Raw genomic sequence first — 18,126 nt, forward strand, 5'->3', positions numbered from 1 at the left:
TTTGCTGAGCTGCAGTGAGGCCCCAGAGATGAGAGACCCAACTCTGGAAGAGGTTCTGGTTCACAGAGGTGTGCGCTTTCTGCTGGCTGTGCTCGGCCCCTGGGAGGTGGCTGGTTGGATTGACTGAGGGTTTCAGGTTGACATTTCTCGCCACCTTTCATCTAGGAGTGGGCTAACAAGATCATCGTGGGCTTCTGGTGCTGCTGACCCTGACCCCTCCCTTGCCCTGTCCAGCAAGAAGTGTTCATTTCAGCATCTGAGAGGCAGAACCAGGATGGAAAAAATCAGCCAGGATCGTTAAATGGACCAAATTTGGACCAAATCTGCCTCCGCCTCTCCTTAGCTCTGTGACCATTGACAAGCAACCTGACTTTCTGAGCCTATTCCTTGTCCTCCCAATATATATTTTATCTAGAAATAAAATTTGTGAAGCACAGAGCCTGGCGTATAACTTGCATACCACAAAGGAAAGATGCTAGGACTCCTGGTGTCGTTGTTCTCGCAGTGACGCAAATTAAGCCTCTGACTTTCTAAGCTGCTTGGTGATTCCCAGCTCTGCTTCTGAGGAGGTGGGGGAAAAGGGAAAAAGATTTTAAAGCAAAATGTTTTTATGGTCAGCATCATCTCTGCCACATCGCTCCTTTGTGCTTTTAGGATAATAACTTGTATGTAAATGGCTATTCATGCTTTTATTTTCAGGACATGTTTAATCTCTTTTAAACATCTGGAAACTTCCAGGAGCACACTGTTGAATTTCACGCACCTGCCCAGGCAGCAATTGTAGCCTGTTTAAGAGTCTTTAAGCTGTTTAAGCTGGGCGATCTCACTGTGCGGTCACTCCTTATCAGCAGCGCTAGTGTTTGCTGAAAAGCCGCCTTGAAACTGACTGGCACCTGCAAAGGAGCAAGGAGGAACCTCTGCAGAGCGCGATTGTTGCCGAGATAAACTTGCCCCGGATTGTAGACTTGTTTAGACTCTCAGTCTGTGACAGGAATGAATTGTAATTCCCATGCACAAAGCATCCAGCTTTATTGCTTTCTTAAATAAGTTTTCTCCCCCCGTCTCTTGCTTCTCATTGTCATTTCACAGATGGAAGCTTTCTGGAAACAGATGGAAAAGATCCAGCCCTTTCTTGTGGACCAATTTAAGTGTTCCAGCTCCAAAGCCCAACAGCTCGTGATGACTCTGACGGAAAGAATGACAGCCGCCGAAGGGCGGCTGCGCGAGTCCCAGGATTTGCAGGCTCTGGTAAGGCTGGGGGCGGGGGAACGTGAAGAGGTTCAAACTAGGGATGCGGAATCCAGGAGATGGAGTCCAACACCTTCCTGTTGTAGATGGGGGCAAAGACCGCAGAGAAAAGCAGTGAATCCGTCCATCTGTCCATCCGTCCATGGCTTCCATGAGTGGAGGTGCTGGCCAGCTCCGTGTCACTGCAGCATAGAGCGCTGGTTCTCAATCCTGGCTGCACCTTGCAATTTTCTGGGGAGACTTAAGAAGTGCTGATGCTTGGTCCCTCATGGGCCCCCACCCCAGAGATTCTGCCTTACTCAATTTGGGGTTTTTAGAGCTCCGGGTGACCAGTCATAGTTGACGCCCACTGCTGTGGACAGAGCGTCAGTGTGCTCTCCTCATTGCTCCGTGAATCACCTGGGGAGCTTTCAAAAATGTCCTTTGCTGGGCTCCACGCCCAGAGATCCGATCTGATTGATCCGAGGTGGAGGCCCTGGCATCGCTGGTTTTAAAACTCCCCAATGATTCTGATGTATAGCTGGAGCTGCAAACCACTGGTATAGAGGAATCTGCAAGTCTCACTTTGGATCTCTGCTCAGCCCCTTGAAGCTGTGTGATCTTGAACTGGTTATGTAACCTTTCTGAGCTTCAATTACTCTGTTTATAAAAGAGTGGTCATAGGAGTTGCTGCAGATGGGGCCCAGGGAAATGCTTGGTGACTCATAATGCCCTAGTCACCATGGGGTTCTCTGTAGCCTTGTCCATGGCGTTTTGTTCTCATCCTGCTGTGTGCAAGGCCCAGGGCGCTACGCACCCATTTCCCCTTCCTCCGAACTTGGGGACCCATGAGTTACATTTCAGACCCGTGCACCCACCCAGGTTACACCTGGTTGGAAACCTCCAGCAGCCACCGTGCCCTCAGCTCAGAGACTCAGCTTCTCGGACCCCCAGAGCAGGCCCTACAGGCCCGGAACGGGTTCCCGCCACTTGTCCACAAACCAGTCTGCTCCAAAATGTGGTCCTCTCACCAGCAGCATCAGCTTCACCCGAGACCTGGTTAGATACATGCCCCCTTCCGAATCAGGGTCTGCATCTTAACAGATACCCCAGGTGCCCACAGCTGTCCGAGAACTTCAGGTGCTTTTCTCATCATGTGCGCCTCTACTCTGCTTTTCCTCCCGGGCAACTGCTGGAAGACAGACACAGCAGAGATTTTATTCACGAGGAGCAGAGGAGCCGGCTAAGCGACTTGCCTAGGATCCTGGGTCCCTCTTGTCTATTGACATCGCTGAGCCTGGGCCCCAAGCTTCCTGGTTTGCCATCCAAGCCCCTTTGAATTAGATTTTAATTTGATAAGGCTGCTGACATTAATGCTCATCAAAGGAGGAATTTTTTCCTTTTATTCCTTTTTTCCCCTTTTGATTTAATTATTTTCTGTAAGCAGGATATTGATGCAGAAAAAAAAAATGTATCCTTAGCTGACTCTGGCTGCAGTATTAACCAGTAACTTCCAAATAGGGAGAGGGAGAGAATTATCCAGGTTATCAGTATGCCCTTTCTTTAGCCTTTTGCAGGCTCCAGTAATGCTAGAGGGGAGCATTTAATGAGCGCCTACTGTGTGCCCCATTCTGTTATAGAAGCGGTATTGCAGACTTGAGCTAGAAACCTGAGCTCCTACCACAGTCCTGCCTCTGAGTTAGCTGTGTGACCTTGGGCAGGTTACCCAACCTCTCTGGGACTTGGTTTCATCATCTGTAAAATGGGGATCAGAATTGCACCTGCTCTGAGAGCATGAGAGAGTGGACAGTACATCAGGCCGTTAGGACAGAGCCTGGCACTCGGAAAGTGCTCAGTATGTGTTAGTGCTGGACTCCTGCAGGCCACATGTCAGCAGGCAAAGTGGACATAAGCCGATCATGGGACTGATGCGTGGGAAGGGCTATAGTCTATGTACAGAAGAGGACAGGTGAGCTCTGCCTGCATCCTGTGTACCAAAAAAACTCCAGAAGAATTTCAGTTCTCAGGCCGGCATCTGACCCTCTTGGCCGGGGCAGTTGGACCTGGGACACTCACATGGCATCGCTGAATATCAGAGCTGGAAAAGCCTAGAAAGGGCCCTAGAGGTCCTCAGAATCAGCCTCTTGGGACATTGGAGAAAAAGCGGATGCGAAGAGCCATGCAGGGACTTGCTGTGGACGGTGGTGAGAACAGCTCGCATCCGTGACCGCTTGCTGTTTTCTGGCCACTATTTTAAATGCTTTACGTCTTTTAACTTACAGAATCCTCACGGCAGCTCTGTAAGGTGGGGGTCAGGTAAGGACGCCGTGCCGAGGTCGTGCAGCTCTAAGCAGGAGTGGAGTTTGAGCCCGTTGCTTTTGAGGGCCTGCCTCACTCTCAGAGCAGCCGTGGCCCCTTGCCTCCCATCTGACGCCCCTCTGCTCGTGCTCACCTCTCTCCACTCCTGTCCTTCCTGGAAGATAAATCCAGAGGCTGTGCTGTCACTCCCGAGCCGGGAGGGCCTCACCATGCTACATCCGAGGTGGCAGCGGGGGGGCAGTGGGCGCCCTTCTCCCCCGCCGCCCTGCTCAGCCCCTCCTGGGCAGAGCCTTCCAGGCCCACACGCGGCCCCAGCGCCTATCCTCCTGCGCCCTCCAGTGGTCATGGGCCCGACTGCTGTCAGGTTTGCTTCACTGAAAGAGAGGAAGCTTCAAGGCCACTGGCCCTCGGGCTAGTTATGTGTCCTTCTGGAACACACCTCAGTGTCCATAATTGGGGGGTCATTATCCTTCCTCATTCACACTATCTTAGGACACAGAGCAGTACAGCTCAGCAGACCGTGAGGCCCAGGGCTGGGCAGTGGGCGCCTCAGGCTCGGCCCCTGTCTTCAAGGGCTCTCTGTCCAGCCTGGAACTGTCCCTTGGGATTAGCTCCTTGAAGACAAGCACAGGGGCGTGGAGCGTAGAGGAGAGCTGGTGGGGTTGGGGAAGATCAGGGAAGGCGCCACACAGCCCGTAAGGATGAGTAGGACCTGGCCAGGCAGGGCGGTGAGAGGAGGAGTTAGAGACAGTATTCCAGGTGGGGGGGTCCCATGTGTGCAAAGGCCCGGAGAAGCTGAGAGCCAGGCGTGCTAGGCAGCCAGGAGCAGGGAGGTGTGTGGGACAAGGCTGGAGACTAAGCCAGGCCTGGTCCTGCAGGGCCTTGCGCATCAAGCCTAGGAGTTTGGTTTGAGGGCAGTGACTGGCAGGTTTGGGCCAGGGGACAACAGAGCCACGTCTGCAGCTCAGAAAGGCCCCATCCGCCGTGGGAGGGCAGAGCACAGGTGGACAGGTGGGAGGCTGGGAGAGCAGATGGGGAGCTGACCAAGGCAGGACTGCAGGCCTGAGGGCTGAGACGGCGGCTGAGGCCAGCTCAGGCCTCTGCTATGGCAGGTGGCTGGTGGAGTCGTCCCTGGGTGGGAGAGGCATCCTTCCTCTGGGACTCAGGGTTGCAGCTTTAACATGACCAGTGTGGACGCAGCAGCGCCCTGCTCTGTCCGTCGTCCTCGCTGTCCTTCAGCAGTGTTCCTTGATGAGCATCTGCTCCCTGAGACGGGAGGACGAGCGATGCAGACACCCAGGATCCGCCTCTGCCTCTGGTCGACGTTTGCTGTGTCTTTCCCCACAGTCTGTCCTAAGTAATGATAGCATGATAGCCTGGCGCAGTGGGGCGGGGCCTGTCCTAAAGTCTGACCCTGGTGGTCACTGTTAAAGTCACTCCTACCTTAAAATCTCTTAAATCCCCAGCAAGCAGGTCTCGGAGGCTCAAAAGCCGAGAGCTCCTGGAACTTTTCCTGTTTCTCCTTGGTTTCTCTTCCAGGGCTGTGGAGGCCAGAGGCCCGGTTAGACTGGGGAAGGATGACTACAGGAAAGGAGGGTTTTCCTCTTGGATCCTATGCACATGTTGCATTCCTCCCAGAAAAGCAACCCTCTGTGGAGCACTCAGTATACACTAAGCGCTTTACGTACATTGTCCAGTGTCAGCCTCACCACTTTCCCGTGAGGGACGATGTTGTCCCCATCTGAGGAGCAGACACAGGAGGCTCAGAAGGGGAGCGGCTTCGTCCGTGCCCTGCTCACAGGGAGGGGGTGATGCCAGGACGGAGCCCTGTGCTCTAACAGAGCCTTGTGGCCGAGCGCTGACCCAGGATGCCCCAGCCTATTGTCCGGCGTTTTTTGTCTTCTTAGGACGCCCTGGAGAGAACAATGGAGCGGGCACACATGGCAAAAACGATTGAGTTCCTGAAGCTGCAAATCCAGGAGGAGACCAAATGCCGACTGGCCGCCATCTCACATGGCCTGGAGCTGCTGACCGTCGAGGGGAAGCTGTCCGGGCGGCAGAAGGAGGAGCTGCTGACCCAGCAGCACAAGGCCTTCTGGGGGGAGGCGGAGCGCTTCGGCAGGGGTGAGCCGGGAAGGGCCACGGTGCCCTGGGTCCTTCTGGGGTCCCCTGTTCTGCGGGGCAGGGGGCTGGGATCGGGGTCAGCGCTTGCACGTCAGGAGACATGGAGCAGTGCCTGTGTGACTAGCACAGGTGGCTGTCTCAGTTCTGCCCTTGGGGACCTGGTCACTTCTCTGAGCCTCCTTGTCTTTTCATCCGGCAGAGCTAGTAAGGGCTATCTCCGAGGGTTGGGGATGGCCTGCTCCGTTTAGTCATCAGGGATTCAGGCTAGGGAGACCCCAGTGTCCTGTAGCAGAACCACCTAGAACAGGCAGAAGGCAAAGGGGGGTGGAAGTGATGCAGGCCACTCACTTGCAGCCCTGTGTGAGTCACGGCCCTGCTCAGCTGCAGCATGGCCTTGGATGGGCAGAGGGAACCCGACGTGGCAGTTTCTCACACATTCTCCTGCTTCTGGGGCCCATCCTGGGAGATGGGCAAGTCAGGGCTCAAGACACCAAGGGCATCTGATTCTTAGTCCGGGTCATACCGTTAGTGGGACCCGCAAGAAGGAACCCAGGTCTTGTCCCTGCGGCGTGGGTTCCACCACCACCATCCGCTCCCACCCCACGGGAGAACTCATCAGTGTGCTCCAGAGCTGCGTGTGCGCCTGGGGCCTGCGTGGAAGCAGAGCTGGGGCCTCACTGGGTCTCAGTCAGGACGTCTGAAGGGCATGGAATCGGGGTGCCTAACAAGTTCCCTGGCAGGTTCTGACGCCCAGACAGGTCTGGACACTGTAGGACCAGGACTCTGCAGGTGTCCCTAGCCGCCATGACAAGATAGCACAGACCGGGGGCTTAGACAACAGACAGTTATTTTTCACAGTTCTGGTGGCTTTGTGTCCAAGACCACGGTGCCAGCCGACTGGGTTCCTGGTGAGGGCCCCCTTCCTGGCTCGCCGATAGCCGCCTTCTCACCGAGTCCTCACAGGGCAGATAGCCAGCCTTCTGGCATCTCTTCCTCTTATCAGGCAGCAGCCCTATGGGATTAGGGCCCCACCCTTATGACCTCATTTAACCTTAATGACCTCCTGCTAGGCCCCATCTCCAAAGGCGGTTGCATGGGGTCAGCGCTTCAGTATATGAATCTGGGGAGATGCAATTCAGTCCACAGCACCAGGTTTCCACTGAGGCCAATACCCTGGTCCTCCGCAGACACTCACCCTCTGCCGTGTCTGCCCCACTGCCCTTTGGAGATGGGGTCAGTGGGCAGGCCCTCAGTACTGGGACCTCAGGACTCCAACCATGCCCTTCCACTCAGCGTCACGGTGTCTGTGGCCACGTGGAAGGCTGCTGTTGGCTGGACCTCTGGACACATAGAATCTGAGCCTCTGGCCTTGGGGGTCATCGCCCACAGTGGCCTGGGCTTTACCTGCCGCAAGAGGCCCTGACAGCAGAGAGTGGCAGCCCTTCTGCCCCCAGCTCACCATCCCCAGCACAGGGGCCCTTGCCCTTGGGCCCTTCCTCCTTCCTGCAGCTCGGGGCCCCTCCTCCTGGCCTGCTGATGTGAGAACTCGTCCTCGAGGTTTCCTCGTCTCCACACCGTCTCCCAGCAGACTCAGGCTCTTCTGTCCTTGTGTCCCGCCCGGCCGTCCCTGCGCCACCTGCACCTCCCTCACACCCTGTTCCCCAGGAAAGCGCTGCTTGTGTTTCTCCTGGTCAGGCTGGCAAGCACTCTGCACAGCAGCTAAATAAAACCACTTGTGGTGTCCTGAGCCCAGGGCCTGAGGGGGTCCCTCCGAGTAACGGGGGCCTTGGGCTTTGAGGGGCCAGAGGCCCTTAACGCTGGCCTTTTAGAAGCACATATGCCTGAATGATGAAACTAAAGAAACCAGAATTTGCCCGAGTTTCTAACCCTCTTGGTGCTGGTGGAAGAAGCCAGGGAAGGTTTAGGCAGGAGCGTAACCTGCGGTGTCCTGCGGCTTCTGTCAATCTCAGAGTTTGTCCAGCGAGGCAAAGACCGGGTCAAGGCGTCGCTGGATCACCAGGCAGAGGGGTCGGCAAAGCTCGCACTGGCCCAAGAGGAGGAACGGAGGAGCTTCCTGGCCGAGGCACAGCCGACCGCCGACCCGGAGGAGTTCCTCCAGGTGACCCTGCTCCCGGCTCCCCCCACATCAGTGGGCACAGCCGTCCGGGAGGTTGGGTGGGATGTGGCTCTGCCCCCGTTAGCCGGAGGCTTTGATGCTGTCAGACACGAGGTCAGCTCCCTGCCTTCCAGGTCAGCCCAGTGACCTTACTCCAGTCCCTTCAGCCCTGGGTCTCTAGCTTCCTTGTCTGTAAGGGAGTGACGAGAGCAGCACCACCATCCCTGAGCTGCTGGAAAGACGAGTGGGAGAGGTTGTGGGGAGCTTTGCACAGCACCGCAGGGGCTCTACAGATGGCAGCCAGCATGCAACGGCACCAAGGGGGTGTGGTGTGGACCAGAGGGGACAGGCGTCCCAGGGTGTAAGGCAGGCTCACACACACAAACATGGGGCCCCTCGCTGGGTCGAGTGGCAAGTCCCGGGGAAGGGACGACCCTGCAGGTGGGCTGAGTGGGCAGGACCAGGGAGGTGGCCAAGCTAGAAAAAGCCCTGGCTTGACTGGGAAGGGGACAAGGAAACCCACAAGAGGACAGGAAGCAGGATGTCACCCTCCCTGACGGAGAAGAAGTGAGCTGGTGCCAGCACAGGCTGGAACGCCCAGGGCCTGTGGCTCTCAGGGAGAACAGGACTCTGCCTTTGTCCTCAGTGTTTCCCGGCTAACGGGTGGCGGGACTGGGGCAGGGCTGCTTGTCCGTGGCCATCCTGCATGGGGGTCAAGCACTCGGGCCCTGGGGTCAGCCGGACCTGGGTTTGAATGCTGACTCTGCTGCTAACTAGCTGAGTGACCTTGGGCGCATTGCTAACCCCCCCCCCCCCCCCCCCGCCCTCAGCTTCCTCATCTGCACAATGGGAATAATAGCACCTGCCTCACGGGGTTGTTGGGACTCACGAGACCGAGTAAGCGGCAGCCACAGCCTGACTGTTTCCGTGGGTCCTTCTGCCCTGTGTTAGCATCAGGTGCAGCTCGGCTCGGCTCTGCTGAGGGGATAGAGGGACAGTATCTGGGTCCAGGCCCAGCCTAGAGCACAGGCAGGGGGCCTTCCCTTGGAGGCCAGTGTGGTGGCAGCAGCAGCACCCCAGTGAGAAGCCAGGGAAGGGGACCCCTGAAAACAGAGGAGAGGCGTTTAGGTCCCTGGCCCAGCTGACCCTCCCCACTCGGGGAGCCTCCTTCCTGGGCCCATGTGGGGGCTTCTGGGGTGCGTCGTAAAGGGAGGGGGCTGTTTCTGTCTTTGAGAACATCCATGTGAAATCAGAGGAAGATGGGATTATCCAGCTCTTTGTCACTCGGAGAGTTCTGGGCCCTTCTCCCTGCCATCTCCTCGCTCAGTGCGAGTCCTGTGTGTGGAGAAGGCAACTCGGTCGGTTCTGCTTCCCAGGACCTCCGCACAGGTCAGGCATGTGCTGGTGTTCAGGAGACATGGCATGAAGGAAGGAAGGGCTGAACACATGCATGCGTGAATGAATGAATGAACAAATAGATGAGTGAATGAATGAATGAACGAACAAATGGAAGAACACAGACTTCCACACCACACGCAGCCCTGCCTTCTTCCCTCTCAGCTCACCTCCCGCCCCAGGCCCCCCGCCAAGGCCAGCGGATTCCTACTGCCCTGTCACTCCTGCTGCTCTCCTTGAGCCTGGGCTGTGCGGGCTTTCCGTCTTCCCCCCAGGGAACCCCTGCTTGTCATTGAAGCTCAGCTTATATGGGGAGTTTTCCCCTGCACGGCTCCCTAAGTGGAGTCCGTCCCTCTGTGGTTGGACCCCGCTGTGACTGTGTCTGCGGCATCTGATGCACACCTGTGTCTCCCCACCACTCAGCTGGGCTCCTCAGGACAGGGCCAGCCACGTGGTCAGCAGGGCCAGGCTGCTCACTGACCACTCTGATCTCTTATCTCCTGTGTGCCTCAGCCCTGCTGGGTGTGTCTCCCCGGCCTGGGTGTTGGTCCCCAGCAGCTGAAAGCAGAGAATGATGTCTGGGTGGCTTGTGTCCAGGAGAAAGCAGTGACAAGGTGACCTGGTGGCACCTCCTTATACTGGGTTGGACAAAAGCACAGACTGTGGTTTTCCTGGAGATCAGGAAAACAGGATCCTGGCCTCAGCTGCTATTTGTAAGCCACAAAAGCCATGTGACATCCCCATGCCCCACTTTCCTGTGTATAATCAGGGGTAAGCATCCTCTGAATCTGAGAGGCAGGGGTCAGTTGGGGAGGTTTTTATGCAAAAGAAAAAAATCTGCATTTTTCTACTGGATTCAGCTCCTGTTTTGCTCACAGGCTTTCCACACCCTCCTAGAGAGGCAGAGGCTGACACAGAGTGACCTGGAGGAAGAGGAGAACGTCAGAGCCACTGACACCGTGGCTGCGCTCTGTGAGGTATGTGGTCTCAAGGGGGGAATGGCAAACAACTCTCAGGATCTGTGTGCGTGTGAGAACCTCACATCCTCCTGGGCTGGGGACCCCAAAGAGCCAGGTTCGTGTCCAACCCTGGCACTCTTTGGCTGGGTGACCCAGGCAAGCCATGTGCCCTTAAGGGTCCCTGCCAGTGTCGGATGCCAGGGTCAATCTGAGGCACCTTCCATTTCTGAGGTGCTTGGGACTCTCACCTCGAAGTGTTTCTAGAGGCAAAGGTTGTTGGAAGTCAGTCCACCCAGAATGGAAAGTAGCCTGGCGTTTACAGATGTCATCAGTGTAGAGCAGCGACGAGGCAGGAGTGATGGACTTGAAGCGGGAGCCCTGGGTTCGAGCACCGGCACCGCCTCTGTCTCCCTGGGCAACTTATGGCACTCTGGAAGGGGGTGAAGCCTGGAGGGCTGGCTTTCAGGGAACAGGAGGGAGCATCTGAGCCCCCACAGTGACAGGGCTCTGGGTCTGATGATAGCCTGGACAGACAGAGCCCTCAGGCAGCACCCAGAGCTGTTGGAAAGGCAGAAAGGCAGACATCTGGTTATGAAGGAACGTGACGAGTGCCACCAGCGGGGCACTTGGTGGTGGCACCAGTGGAGAGCATCTCCTCTGCACTTAGATGCCTCCGTCTGCATGCTGGCTCTTCCCGCCCCCCTCCCCCCCCAACTCTGTGGCCTCCAGAACTTACTGGGCCTCTCTGGTTGTCGGTGTCCCCATCTGTGCAGTGGGAACAGTGGTCCCTCTTTCATGCTGTTGTGAGCACTGAGTGCACATGAGGCCCTTAGACAGCACCTGGCACCGCGACATCCCAGTCCGCGTTGGCTCCCGTTGTAACATCCCTGCTTACGGGTGCAGAGAGGAGGGACGAGGGACGCCCAGGGGTGAAGGTTGGGTCAGGGGTGGCTGTCTGCAGGATGTGCTGCCTGGCCAAGCTTTGAAGGAGGAGACGGGCCCCGTGGACAGGGAGTCAGGGGACATCCCAGGCAGAGAGAAACACGTGCGAAGGCAGGAAGGGCTGATCCTCCTCCTGATGCGGCTGTCCTGGGTGAGTAGTGTCTGCATTGGTCAGCCCAGGCTGCGTGACAAAGTGCCCCAGGCTCGGGGCTTAGACAGCGGGATGTTACTCTCTCACAGGCCTGGAGGCTGGAGGTCCGAGATCAAGGTGTTGGCAGGAGTGGGTTCTGGTGAAGCCCCTCTTCCTGGCTTGTAGACGGCCGCTTTCTCACTGCATCCTCAAGTGGCCTCTCTTCTTTGTGCACGCAGAGAGAGGGAGCGAGAGAGTGAGAGAGCGAGAGGGAGAGAGCGAGAGAGCGAGAGGGAGACTGAGCACACATGAGCAAGAGCCACGGTGCCTCTTCCTCTTGTTAGAAGGTCACCAGTCCTGTGGGGTTAGGACCTCACCCTGTGACCTCACTTACCCTTGATTATCTCCTTAAAGGCTCTGTCTCCAAATACCGTCACACTAGGGATTAGGACCAGCGTGTGAACTTGGGGCAGGCACAATTCAGTGCATAACAGTGTTCCCCACAATTTCATGTCCACCTGGAACCTCCGAATGGGACCTTATTTGGAAGTATGTCTTGCAGATGTAATTAGCTGAGATGAGGTCATACTGGGTTAGGTGGGCCCTGAATCTAGTGACTGGTGTCCTTATGTGAAGGCCACGTGAAGACACCCACAGGGAAGGAGGCCATGAGACAGTGGAGGCTGAGGTTGGAGTGACACAGCCATAAATCAAGGAACACCTGGGGCCACGAGGAGCTGGAGGAGGCGGAGCCCCAGAGCCCTCAGGGGGAGTGTGGCTGAGCCCTGGATTCTGACTTCTGGCCTGCACGACTGTGAGAGAATAAGCCCCCAGTTTGTGGTGCTGGGTTATGCAGCCCCAGGACACCAACATGGGAGGCAGGCTTTGTTCAGCCAGGTGCTGTCTTAAGCACTTTCTGAGTATTCGATCGTTTCATCCTCACGAGAATCCTTGAGGCAGAAACTGCATTTTCCTTCCTTCACAGATGAGAAGCTAGGAAGGGTTTTCTTGAGAAATGTGCAGGGTGGGATTGAACTTGTCAAAGCTCGGGACCCCACAGGGAGGAAATGAATACCCTCGTGCCCTGAGGAGTCAGGACTCAATCCCTGGGCCGGGAGTGAGGAAGCCAGTTCCAGCCCCACTCTGGGTGCTGACATGCTGTGTGACCTCAAGTTGGTTACATAATCTCTCTGTGCTGCCCAACCATCCTGCTCAAGTTCTGCAGCCAACAAGCGGTGAAGACAGGATTTAAAATAAATCTTTCTAACCTCATTGCTGGTGCTCTCACCATGGACCATGCCGCTCGACGTGGGCTGGGTGGGACAGCAGTGAAGACAGCTCTGGGGCCAGACAGGCGGGGTGCCAATCCCAGCCACGCCCTGTTCCAGTTGTGTTTCCATCAGGCTGACACTCCTCCCTTGAGCTGGGATTGAAATGTAAGATCTTGTTCAATTAAGCCCCACTTTCATCCTCCAAAACCAAAGCTAGAACACGCGTCAATTATGGCTGCAGGAGTGGACGAGCCATAGCCATATGTGTGTAAGAGCCTGGCCAGTCTCAGCGGAGGCGGGAAATGCATCAGTTTCCATAAGGTTTGTGGATGGGCTGCAGTGACACAGCCTCGCCCCTCCAGCAGTGTCCTCAGGATGTTATGCAGTTGGTTTTACCGTGCCTGCGGCTGGTTGCTGGGCCCTTTAACGGTTGGACCAAGAGAGTGAAGACACCCTTTCTTCTAACATCGGGAGAGGCCGTCAGGAGTGGGTGAGGCGCAGTGCCTGCTGGGGTCTCCATCTTGGGAGGAGGTGCCTGGAAATGTTTGTTAGACGGTGTCGGGTCAAGAGGAGGCTGTGCGCATGATTCCGTCGTCCGCAAGGTGTCTTGGAAGGAAGGAGCCGGAGGCCTGTGCCAGCCTGTCTCCCAGAATCATTCAGAGAAGTTTCCTTAGATTCGTGTCAAACCCTCGGGTTCCAGATAACTTTGGTTCATTTTACATTCCTTGATTGTGGAAATCATTGCCTTTGATTATTGGAAGCTGCTTTGACCTGATGTTTCTAGAAGGAGAGGTTGCAACCCTCTGGCACAGCAGAAGAAAGCTGGTTGGGATGTTGGTGGTGGCATCCCGGCTGGGTGACCTCAGGCAAGAGCCTGGACTTCTCTGAGCTCCTCTCCTTGTCCATGAAATGGAGACAGAGCCCTGTTGACCATCAAGGCAGTGCCGCGTGCAGGGCAGTGTGGCCGGGCCTGGGCCCAGCACGTGGTAGGCGCTCGGTGACTGCCTCCCCGCCTGCCCCACCCATGGGCATGCTGAGCAGGTGGCCTTGAGCCGGGGCTGAGGGTCTGGCTCTGGATCCCGGGCCCAGGGGGCATCTGGCTTCCTCACTGACCAGCTGTATGCTTGGGAGGGTCAGTTCGTTCATTCTTTCATTCAACAAATATTACTGAGCTTCATGCAACCACAGTCTCAGCACGGGGGCCTCGGCAGTAAACAAACAGATGAAAGGCTTGTTTCTGTGAAGCTCGAGAGGCGGCAGCGTGCTTGTGTTCCAGCAGCATAAGGAGGCCGGTGTGGCAGCAGTGAGGGAGCAGGATATGGGCCAGGCTCAGAGAGGCTCCTCTTGCGAGGCCTCACGGACTGTCTGACAATGTTGCATTGACTTCACAGTGAGACGGGAAGTCACTGGTGCGCTTGGAGGGGAAGTGACTTGCTGTAAGTTTTCCAAGGATCCTTCTGGTTTCTGTGCAGAGAATGGACTGTAGGGGGCAAGGCTGGAAGGAAGCAGGGAGACCTGGGGGAGGCATTGCCATGGTCCAGGCCAGAGAGGGTGGGGGTCTGGGCTGGGATGGTGCCAATGGTTGTGGTGAGAAAGCGTGGGATTCGGGTCTATTTTGATGGAGAACGTCTCAGTCTTCTCTGTCAAAGTGGGGGTAATAAGCTTTCTTCACGTGGCTATTATTGTGGTTGAATAAGTTCGCACGTCCAAAGCATATAGAAGTACGTCAGGCACACAGTGAGCACTCAGAGTATGTCACCCTGGTCATCGTTACCATCTCTCACTGTCTGAGAGGGTTTATACACAGAACGTGCTCAGGAGATAACTCGCCTTGCAGTCTGGCTGGCTCTTTCCCAGACCTCGCTGCACCGAGGCATGATTTCCTGCTTTCTCTGGGCGTGACACTGATCATGATATTGTAGGCACCGCGGCTGTGAGATAAATTTGATGACCACCTAAGGGTTCTCAGGCCATGGAGAAAACTGCATTTTTCTGAATTCCTGCCGTCTCTTGGCCTTTAAACAAACAGTAAATCCTCAGTTTGATGGATGCAGATGCCACTAAATTACACGTCTTGGCTCCTCATGAAGAGATTCGTGAAACGAGCCCGGAGTCATCATGATGGGGACAGGCTCCGAGCAGGGTTTGCCACCATCCTAGTCCAGGTGTCGCGCCGACCGGCTTGCTTATTAGGATTTCGTCTCTGACTGTCCGAGCCGTGCTGCCCCTCTTGAAAGGCTCCCGGGAGAGTTTGGTGAAATACAGCCTGCCAAGCTTGAGCCTCGCGGCTTCAGGGTCTCACAGGAAGTTACGGCTGAGGAAAAGAAGGAGAAAAAATGAATCTCTGTCCTCGAAGGACACAGAAATAATAATAATAGGCACTGGGGCCGGCCCGGTGGCACAGCAGTTAAGTTTGCACGTTCCACTTCAGAGGCCTAGGCTTCGCCAGTTTGGATCTCAGGCGTGGACCTACACACCACTTATTGAGCCATGCTGTGGCAGGCGTCCCACGTATAAAGTAGAGGAAGGTGGACGTGGATGTTAGCTCAGGACCAATCTTCTTCAGCAAAAAAAGAGGAGGATTGGCAGCAGATGTTAGCTCAGGGCTAATCCTCCTCAAAATAATAATAATAATAATAATAATAATAATAGGCACTTATGAAGTGTTTGGGAGTAGTCCCCAAGACCCACTCACTTCTGGTACCAGCCATAAGTTCAGGCCCCCAGGACCACCCTCAGTTTCTTTAATTCTCCAGAAGGACTCACACTGCAGGCTGTGGTACTCATGGCTATGGTTTATTACAGCGAAGGGTACGGATTAAGGCCCCAAGGGAAGAGGCACATGGCACAGAGTCTAGAGTCCAAACACAAAGCTTCCAGTCGTCCTCTCCCGGTGGAGTCGTGGACGGCGAGGACTTCTGGTCACAGTGTGACATTACACACCGAGTCTTGCCAACCAGGGAAGCTCCCCCGAGCCCTGGTGTCCACAGTTTTATCCGGGCTCAGTCATGTAGACGTGGTTGAGACCAGCGTGGCTGACCTTAACCCCCGGGCTCTCTGGAGGTGGAGTTGATGCCACGCAGCCCGAGGCCCATTCATTCTCCTTGACTGTCCCATATGGCCCAAGGCTCCTGGTAAACAAAGACCCTTTTATTAGGCAGGACATTCCAAGAGCGTGAAGGTCACTTCCCCGGAACCAAGGGCAAAGGCCAGGCCTCTTTCTCTGCCGGGTCCATTCTTTACTGCACAGCCCTGAAATGTTAAGTGTTTAGGTCAAGGTCACGCCACTGTGGCGCCCAGGATTCTGGCCTAGGGCTCCTGACATTCTAGTAGGGAGTAGGGCTTTGGTGAACAAGAGAGGGGAGGAGGAGCGTGCGCTCCTGTCGGGTTGTGGCTGTGTTCCGCAGGAGCCAGCCCAGGGGATGACGCGTTACAGGCCGTCAGTCAAGATCGATGGAGAAATGGATGAGTGATTCAGTGACTCAGTGAATGTATCAATTAATCAGATGGAATATCAGTGTTTTGAAGATGGTGTGTTAGTGTCCTGTGGCTGCTGTAGCAAATTACCACACACTTAGTGGCTTAAACAACACAAGATTGTTACCTTACAGCTCTGGAGTCAGAGGGCCAGAAAGGGCGTCCCTGGCTACAATCAAGATGCCTGCAGGGCCGCGTTCCTTCTGGAGTCCTGGGGGAGAGTCGGTTTCCGTGACTTCTCCAGCCTCCAGAGGTGCCACGTTCCCCGGCTCGTGTCCCTTCCTCCATCTTCACAGTCAGTAGTTGCCCCGTTCCTGCCTCTGCCTCCGTCGTCCGTGTCCCCTCGCTCTGACCTCCTGCCTCCCTCTCTCCTTTATGAGGACCCCGTGGTTACACGGGGCTCATCCAGAGAGCCCAGGATCACCTCCCGCTCAGAAGCCTCAGCTTCCTCGCATCTCTGAGATCTCTTTGACCACGTGAGGTGGCATCTTCAGAGGTCCCAGGGGTTAGGACGTGGACTTCTCCGAAAGTCGTTACTTAGCCTGCCGCAGATGGGAAACAGTAAATTTCCAAAGAGTGGAAGAAATTAGTTTTCGGAGAAATACCAAAACAATGATTTTCTGAGCAGGAATCTATTTGAAGTAGATCTTGAAGAGGAAATAATAGAAGTGTAGACACCATGTGGCTGCATGTCTCTGGAAAGCAGATTTCCATGGGTGCTGTCGAGGGTGAGTCAGTTCCCCTGGTCCTTTATCAAGGTTAAAGGGTGAGAAAGCATCACTCAGGATGCAGAGCCTGAGAAAATAGATGGGCACACTCGTGTCTCCCTTCTCATAAGGGAGCTAAGGGAACATGGCTTTTCGTTTTGACGTAACAAAGTTCCTGGAGTAATTAACTTATGTTTTCTTTATCTGCAGAAGTAAAACTTGCAGTGCCCTCATGGTACCACATGCTAGCTCGTTACACTCCTCCCTCGTGTTAGTAATTTTCCCAACCAGCTCGCCTCCCTGCAAAGAGGTACAAAGGAGAGAAGAATCACTCAGGAATCAGACCAGGTTCTGGGCCCTTTGCAGCTGTGTACCAGCTGTGTGGCCTGGTCCATATCACTTAACCTCTCTGATCTAGGGATTCTTAGCTGCCTTCTTAGTGGGTTAACCATATGAAAGAACCCACTTAACACCCAAAAATGCTACCCGTAGCTCTCAAGATGAAGTCCAACATCCTTAACCTGGCCCACAATGACCACGCAGCCTGGTCCATGAAGCTCCTACATGTCCTGACCCACAAGACCCATCTGACTTGTCTGAAAGGTCCACCCAGTCTGGCCCATGAAATCAACCCAACCTCCCCCATGAGACCCCCCCCCCCCCCCCCGGCCTAGCCCACAAGGCCCACAGGACCTGGTTCCTTACCACCTGTCTGGAACCATGTCCCTTTCCCTCTGCCTTCTGGATAACCACAGCCATGCCTCAGTTCCCCACATGTGCCCTGCTCTCTTCCACCACAGTTCCTTTGCATTTGCTCTTCTGCTGCCTGGAACACTGGTCCCTCCATTCCCTCAGATTTGCTCGCTCTCCTTCTTATCCCAGCTTACATGTCACTTCTTCAGGGAGCCCTTCTCTACCTCCTCTCCAGACCAATCAGATGCCCTGCTGTGCCCCTGGGGCCTTCCCCCACCCCCCCATCACACTTGTCATGGCATATTGTGAAGGCCTGTGCAATACCCCTCTCCCCTGCTGGGCTGTGCACTCCCTGAGGCCAGGGCCCATGTCCACCTCATCCACTGCAGTATCCCTGGTGCAGAGGCCTGCCCACAGCAGGTGCCGAAGAGGCATTTGCAGAATGAACCTATGGATGCAGTGAGGATGAAACACACTCACACCAGAGCTTTCGCCTTTAGGACCCCCTCTGTCTAGTGTTGTGCCCCAAATGGTGGCCACAGTAATGCTGTGCCACAAGACACCTCAAAGCCCAATGGCTGAAATGACAGGGTTATTCTCCTGGTCTGGGCATCGGCCTGTGGACGGCTGATCTCGGCTGGGCTTGGTTAACACACCTTGGTCATGCGCCGCCTGTCTCTCATTTCCTCCTGAGACCAGTGGGCTAGCCTGGGAATGTCCTTCCCATAGCAGTGGCAGAGGTCTAGCTCCACACCAGCACACTTCA

At 55.5% G+C, this 18,126-nt stretch overlaps 1 protein-coding gene across 1 annotated transcript in view; it reads left to right on the forward strand.

Moving 5' to 3' along the window:
- Positions 1–18,126, forward strand: part of EVC (EvC ciliary complex subunit 1) — a gene marked incomplete at its 5' end in the record, with an annotated part of 77,123 nt that overhangs the window by 23,437 nt on the left and 35,560 nt on the right. The window contains 4 exons of the mRNA XM_046655785.1: positions 1,090–1,248; positions 5,454–5,670; positions 7,641–7,789; positions 10,060–10,158. Coding sequence (XP_046511741.1) covers positions 1,090–1,248; positions 5,454–5,670; positions 7,641–7,789; positions 10,060–10,158 — 624 coding nt within the window. The remainder of the gene's footprint in view (positions 1–1,089; positions 1,249–5,453; positions 5,671–7,640; positions 7,790–10,059; positions 10,159–18,126) is intronic.

This window comes from Equus quagga, chromosome 3 (genome assembly GCF_021613505.1).
Source record: "Equus quagga isolate Etosha38 chromosome 3, UCLA_HA_Equagga_1.0, whole genome shotgun sequence".
Classification (NCBI taxonomy): Eukaryota; Metazoa; Chordata; class Mammalia; order Perissodactyla; family Equidae; genus Equus; species Equus quagga.